The following is a 7,500-nucleotide window of genomic DNA, read 5'->3' on the forward strand; positions in this document are numbered from 1 at the left end:
AACTTCAGCAAGCAGTCCTTTTTGCAACAGTTCCAGGCTCAACATGTCTAAGCAGATGCCTACTAAAGAAGGACTTCCACACAATGAATATCGCAGAACTTACAAGTCCTTCGATGATTGTCGCTTATTTACTGACGGTTTAACACGTTGATTATTTGCAAAGTGGAGTGTGCCCATGTATGAGAGAGTGTAGCTAAAGTAAAGCCCTTCCTGAAAAGAATTTGTTGATGGAGAAAGGAGAAACACCGTTCCAAAAAGAAGTTAAGCACAGATACTCATAGATCACTGTCCCTTCACCCGAAGACACTAATCTGCTAGATGAGGAGAGGTACCTGAGAAATTTTACCACAAAAATGTGCCAATTGCCAACCAGTCGTCCTGTTATCTTGCGTTTATTCATCATCAAGTCTCATCACGCCAGTAGGCGCATAAGGGCCTCAATTTTGCCTTTATTAGAAAAACTTTATTTCACGACACACCATTTCTGCTTCAGGTTATGAGACAAAGATTCTATGCACTCGTTTACCTCCTGAAGGTGGCGTGACCTACTGGCTTGCGAGTAGGATTTACATATACTGGCCGTAAAAATACTCCAGGTTCAAATTTCTTTCTAACTACCAACTGGATTAGTCTTCACTGTCTTCAGAGATCCTCAATTCAACCCTACCACGCTTTGTAAATAATCAACTAGTTTCTTAATTCCTTCCAGTTAGAATCAACTTCTTATTGAAATTACAATTAGAATTGAATGCCTTTTATACGCTTAGCATCGTCACAAAATTACGTGTGCCACTACCAAATTGGAAAGGTTTCTTAATACCATAATCAATAATACATCAGTCAATTTCAGCTTCATCCATCCGACCCCTCCCTATCTCAGTAAATCCCGTATTTCAAACTAAATTCCTGAGGGTAGGGATAGTAAGGAGGCTAAAGGCCCCCTGGTTGGGACTAAGGAAGTGGTAAAAATTTCCGACAGCAACGGCAACAAGAACACCATAAAACAACGCGGTAAATGAGGAAATAAGAATCATGCTTCACGCTCGGTATTATTGTAGTAACTTTTTTTTTTTGCCGTCTTCTGGGAAACAACAAAGTCAAAAAAGCCGGCCGGGTTAGACGAAGACACGAAGACAGTGCAGTCATCTTTCATTCTCTACAAGTAATATTATCATATTCTAACGCTGTTCCTGTACCAATTCAGTCAATCTCAATGTCCAGGGTGCTTCGCATCCACTTTATACAAGGACTCACGAGGAATAATCACGCAAACTGAATAATGCACAGATTTAAACTGCGGTGTGCAAATGCCCCTTGCAGTTGCCAGGGGTAAAAATTGAATCGCCTTGCAAAAGTAGCGGGCCAGAAGGTTGAAAACTACGGGATTTCCACGAAGCAGCAGTTGAATCTGGAACTACAGTTACATTTCGCTGTCGGGTCTGATGGTGAAAGCGAGTTCAACGATACGTTAATGTAAATCTATTTGAAATTATTGCACACATACTCAAATCATCTCTAAGCGCGCTATGACAAGGTCTGGAAGACAAGTCAAGGCCTGGGCAAGGTTTGACGTGTGAACAACACAAAATCGTTAGTCGCATTGTGATAACCATGACTTAAACTATTCAGTATGTTTACTGAGACCCTACTAGTAACTAACACAAGGGAAGTTTCTTTGTTTTTCACATAAGTTAACCGCGATGGCAAAAAGATAACCATTAGCCGTGAAAGCTACCGCCCATTCATTGAGACCCGCGTGGAAAAATGGGCTCGTCACATGTCATTCTTCCTCGCCTTGTTTCAACGCAAGCTCATTCGAGGAATATTACTTAAAGATAATCGCATGATTTAGAGTGCAATTTCGAATAAATAAGCGACGAGTACATTTTTTCAAAGACGCAAAAACAACTGGCTCGTGCAATTTGCAAGGAAAATAATGTGATTACTTATTAATAATATACATTAAAAAATGTGAGATGGTTATGCAGAAGCAACCCATGCATGTCACGCGCAATCACGGAAAAATTGCGCCATGAATTGCGCCATCCAGAGTTCGCATTTGAATGGCAGTGAATGCAACAATTTTATCTTTACTGCACAATTTCAACTTTCTGCACAATTTCACTTTTCTGCACTCTGTTTGGGATTGACGTGCTCTCAGCCAATCAACGCGCTGAATATTTTTCGTGTATATTATTACAATAGTGTTGCATCAACAAAAGTACTGCCCACCGAAAGAAAATAAGATAAGTGCTCGATAAGAATTTCCACTTTAAGATCAACACACATTGACTCTCCAGAGCCCCTCGCGTCCTAGTTCTGTTGCAAACAAAATACATTTCTCTCAAGAAAGTTTTAAAAACACTGCCTTTTGTCATAGTCAACTTCGTGTCGGTCCATAAACACGCAAAAAAAGAACTTGGCCAATATCCAGCCATCTTGACCTCACACTTGGTCAATAACCCAAACATAATTACAAAACCTTTTCACTACATTCAACATATTATTCATATGATGAAAGCCGTCATTGAAATAAAATATGTCGAAACCTCGCCGATCAGTATTCAGCCATATATACAGTGGTAAGTAAATAGAGCAATCACTCACGAAAGAAAGTGTTCACGAAGCCCACTATTAAGCCATGAAGTAACGTATTCCCCAAGCTTTCAGTACTCCGCTCTACCATGTTCGCATGACGTGGAATTCGAAACGGCAAAAGCATTTCGCTCTTTGCTCATGTTGTCTTTAGTGATGGTATAAGCTGTAGTTACTTGAAAACAACATTAACTAATTTATATCATATTTTTATACCGTTGGAAATCAGAAAGCAAAGCATGTCTTGATAATGCCCCACCCATTCCGGATACGACACACTATTTCGGCTTAAGATTGTGAGACAAAGATTCTTTGGACTTTACCTCGCTGACGGCAGCGTGACCTACTGGCTTGCGAGTAGGATTTGCATATACTGGACGTAAAAATACTCCAGGTTCAAATTTCTTTCTGACTACCAACTGGATTAGTCTTCAGAGATCCTCAATTCAACCCTACCACGCTTTGTAAATAATCAACTATTCTCTTAATTCCTTCCAGTTGGAACCACCTTTTTATTGAAATTACAATTAGAATTGAATGCCTTTTATACGCTTAGCATCGTCATAAAATTACGTGTGCCACTACCAAATTGGAAAGGTTTCTTAATAACATAATCAATAATACATCAGCCAATTTCAGCTGCACCCATCCGACCCCTCCCTATCTCAGTAAATCAACGGCATATCACCTTGGACTATTTCAACTTTCTGCACTATTTCACTTTTCTGCACTCTGTTTGGGATTGACGAGCTCTCAGCCACTCCACGCGCTGAATATTTTTCAAGTATATTGTTACAACAGTGTTGCATTAACAACTTAAAAAGTACTGCACACCGAAAAAAAATACGAGAAGTGCTCGATAAGAATTTCCACTTTTAAATCAATACACAGTGACTCTCCAGAGCCGCTTGCGTCCCTGAGCTCTGTTGAAAACAAAATACATCCAATCATGTGAATAAATCCTGCGAAGGGCTTATTCTAGCGACGATCTCGGTGTACAAACGAATATCGAAACGAAAATCGGTGATTTGGTAGAAAACGCGCGACCAAATGGATGTCTACAGATATCCAGTGGAATATGCTGGCTTAAACTGTTTTTAAAATGTGATCATCACGTGCATGTCATAAGTGAGAAAAGAACCTGTTGTCCTTTTAAGTGCAAAGTCCAAACTAAGGACAAACCCGGAAGCGAAAAAGCTTTTGTCGAAATACAAGCGAAAACACAAAGGAAACAAAGAAAGGACTGAACGAAGTCTAGATGGTGGTTTTCTAATATTAGTACGTGCTGTGTATTTCATCTAAGACTCTGTCTGGATTGTTTGCGTTATTAAACATGCAAACAGATCAGCATAACTGATTCCAAGAAATAGCTTACTGCTATCAAATTTTAATGAATGAATGGGTCGGATGTTTGTTCCTGAATGTTTAATGTTCCCGAACTGGGAAAGCATTTCTTGAATTTACAAAATTTTGCAGGCTTTCCCTTTCTTCTAGTTTCGAGTCAAAATACTGACACGCTGTTAATAATCACCTCAGTTTACAGCCAGACATTGCCACATTGTTTGCATTTTGCTGGAGTAAAGCAAGACTGCAATACCGAGAAATCCGTGACCTACTCTTTAAGCGAAAAGTGTGTGGTGTTTTTTAACTTTCCACAGACCTTACGAATAACGGCTCTCAGAAAAGGTCTGAGAGTTGTAGTACTTACCCGAGAAGAGTAGAAACTGGGCATGTTAGTACCGTAGCCGCACTCACTCGATTGGCACTCTCCGACGGTCTCCATTCGCATCCCCCGGTTATACTGATGCACACGTCAAGATACAATTTTTGCATGCGGATTTCAAAGCTTCATCGTAATTAGAGGCTACTAACTTAGGTTGTTAGTGACGGTAATACAATAACAATTCTTCGGAAGCGCTGTGGCACAGAAAATCGAAAGTCATCTGAATTTAAAAAGATGAATTCTTACCTCTTAAGAGAAATATTCTGCCGTTCAGTCAACTGAGAGAGAGGAGCCCTTCTCGCCTTACTTGAAAACTACGCCAGTCCCCATTTGCCCAAGATTTTCTTGTCCCGTCTCGACTGACTGCCCCTGGGTCTCCGAGGATGGGTCAACTCAACCAAGTCTCTCCCTCAATTGAAGGATTATTCTTAATATATTGTCAATTTCTTCCAAGAGAAGTATTATCGTTCATTTCGACACTGAAGGCTTGATAGGGATCATGGGAAATGGACATATTTGAAAAGCCGAACCTCCATGTCTGGACTCACAAGACTCGAACCTGGGAACGTGTGATTAATAACCCCTTCACTTAACCACTAAAGTACCACATCTTTGACTGCGAGGATGTCATTTTTTATTAATTCCAGTAAATTTTCCTTCCAAAAGTGCCGCTGTAAACGTGTATTAACACCCGCTAAGAAGCAAGCTTACACAATGAAAAATGTCGGTTACCTACTTCAAGAGAAAGCTAACCATTTTAAAATCAAGCTTCAGACTTAGGCATTATTCAGCATTGATTTTATATATATGCTAATTAGTTTTGGTAAATAATCAGCACATATCCTAGTCAGTTGACCTTTAGCGGTTAAGTGGATAAAAATAACAATAATAAAGTACTCTCGTTTGTCTCACGATGTGATCACTTGTGATGTAGATCGCGACATTTCGACTGCATACTGCTAGTCTTCATCAGGCGATGAGGTCGACTGGTTACGCGTTACCTTTTAAGCAGGATGCTCCGCTGTGATTGGTTGATTTTCAACAGCTCTGATTGGTGAATTTCGATCCTCGCTGTTTCGGTGTGTTGTTCCTTCGGCGGTCCGCTGTCGTACGATTCTGCTGTTGTTGTGTTTCTTGATCGTGGGCAACCTTTCTTCCGGATTTTCCACTATCCCTGTTGATGTTGTTAGGATGAAGTCTTATGTGAATCGCCTCTTTGACCCTGCGTGTGTACCAATGAGGATCACGATCACTAAACTTTACTGCGTTCCAAAGCGGGCTGTGGCCGGTGTTGTTAGCGTGTTCTGAAACGGCGGAGGTCTGGGTACGGGCAAGTCGGATGTCTCGCTCATGTTCTTTGATTCTATCTTGCATGGGTCTTCCAGTCTCGCCGCATTCACAGGGATTCCTGTAAACCACGCCATCTTGTTTAGTCGGCTCGACAGCGTCTTTCGGTCGTACTAGATGCGATCTTAATATAGTCTCCGACTTGAGAACAGTGCGTATGCCTTGTTGCTGTAGGCAGCGGCGAAGTTGTTCGGATAGGCCTTTGACATAGGGTAAAACCGCAGTAGACTTGTACTTGATCGTGGGCTCAGCACTGCTACTCGGTTTCCTGGTCTTGGTGATTTTCTGCAAGAAAGAAAGAGGGTAACCATTAGAGACAAGAACAGGGAAGACAGGTGCTTCTTCTCCTTGGAGATAACAGAGGGTTTTGTTACGAGACGTTTGGCGCGCTCGTAGAGGCACTTGACAATACCGCGTTTTACTGATTGCGGGTGGTGGGAATCATACGCTAAGTACTGATTGATCAGTGTGCGTAGGCTTCCTGTATACGCTGGTGGTGAGGCAGCCGTCCGGTTCTCTTGAAACTGCGGTGTCAAGGAAAACGAGTTTGTACTCGTTCTCTGTCTCCATGGTGAAGCGAATGGAAGGCTGCTGGTTGTTCAGATGCTGTAAGAAGCTATCAACGTTTCCGCGATCCAGGATGGTGAAAGTGTCGTCAACGTAACGTTTCCAGATCCTAGGCTTGTAGGCCGAAGTAGAGGTTGCCTGTTGTTCAAAACTCTCCATGTACAGGTTTGCAATAACAGCGGAGACCGGGCTTCCCATGGCTGCTCCTTCTAATTGTTCGTAAATTGATCCGTTATACTGGAAGTATGTGGATCTCAATACGAGATTCAGGAGGTCAGCGATCTGAGCAGGTGTTAGTGTCGTGCGGTCCGCAAGGCTGGGGTCGTCCTCTAGTTTCTGTAGCGCGGTTTGTACAGCGGCGTCGATAGGAACGTTGGTAATCAGCGACTCTGCGTCGCAAGACACCATGATTTCGTTGTATAGGATAGTCTCGCTGGTAATGGTGGATACGAAGTGAGCTGAATTAGTCATTGGTTCCTTCAAATTGGGTGCTCCGTGTTCAAATCCTGTGCAGATGTTTCTTTTACTTTTTTTTCTTTTTATTTGCTACCACAAGTCCTGGGACAGAGTAATCTAAATGGAGGATTATACTTCATTTGGAGCAAACTGACAATGAAGGATAACCCTTCATTTGAGGAAGAGATCGTGTTGGTCAACTGCAGAAAGTTATGCAAATTATGCTAAATTTTTCATTTGTTAACAGTACATGGTCGTTTCGCCTACCACTTGATTAAAAGAAACGGAGGGCTCTGGCGACGATAACGTAGACAGCTGTACACTTTGCACACACCATAATGAAAACAACTCGACTCAACCTTAGGGGACCCTGGTGCCAAACAAGTTGTAGGTGATAAATAGAATTCTTGGGTCCCACCGTGAGTCAGCTTGTGAATTTCAACTGTCTTTGTGTCGAGATTCCTTACAGCCGCTTTTCGTCGCTCACAGGGCTACTATTACGGTTATGGGGCCATTAACATGAACTTTCAGTTAAGTTTTTGTCGTTGAATTCTGATGTAGATTTGTGCCCGTGGAAACGTTTTAGTGTGAAATTTTTGGCTCCTTTCGGCGGCCGGCAGGCTCCCCAGAATGCAGGGTGCAGCCTTGGCTTTTTTTTTGCCCTTGGCAACGTAGGAATAAACAAGACGCCAGGAGTCGTTTACCCGGGATGGGTACGAGAGATGTGCAGTCTGTTTGCACTAACAAACAAGTACATGATATGATGGAAAGGTGCAATGCGCCCGACTTAGCTCTCCAGTGAGTTTTAGTAG

The 7,500-nt window shown here is 42.1% G+C and overlaps 2 protein-coding genes across 3 annotated transcripts in view; both read right to left on the reverse strand.

Moving 5' to 3' along the window:
- The window catches only part of LOC138016801 (uncharacterized), a 22,092-nt gene extending 17,286 nt beyond the window's left edge, over positions 1-4,806 (reverse strand). The window contains exon 1 of one of the 2 annotated variants that reach the window (XM_068863983.1): positions 4,565-4,806. The gene's annotated coding sequence lies outside the window, so the exon portion shown is untranslated. Of the gene's footprint in view, positions 1-2,607; positions 2,857-4,564 lie in introns of those variants that run through there. The other variant, XM_068863984.1, reaches the window with a different exon arrangement.
- Positions 4,807-5,356: 550 nt separating this feature from the next.
- On the reverse strand, positions 5,357-6,640 carry LOC138017394 (uncharacterized). Its single transcript, XM_068864489.1, has 2 exons — positions 6,155-6,640; positions 5,357-5,950 (listed from the first exon to the last, which is right to left on the reverse strand). Exons 1-2 carry the CDS (start codon positions 6,638-6,640, stop codon positions 5,357-5,359), a joined length of 1,080 nt encoding a protein of 359 aa, XP_068720590.1.
- Between the last annotated feature and the right edge of the window lie 860 nt (positions 6,641-7,500).

This window comes from Montipora capricornis, chromosome 9 (genome assembly GCF_036669925.1).
Source record: "Montipora capricornis isolate CH-2021 chromosome 9, ASM3666992v2, whole genome shotgun sequence".
NCBI classification, from domain to species: Eukaryota; Metazoa; Cnidaria; class Anthozoa; order Scleractinia; family Acroporidae; genus Montipora; species Montipora capricornis.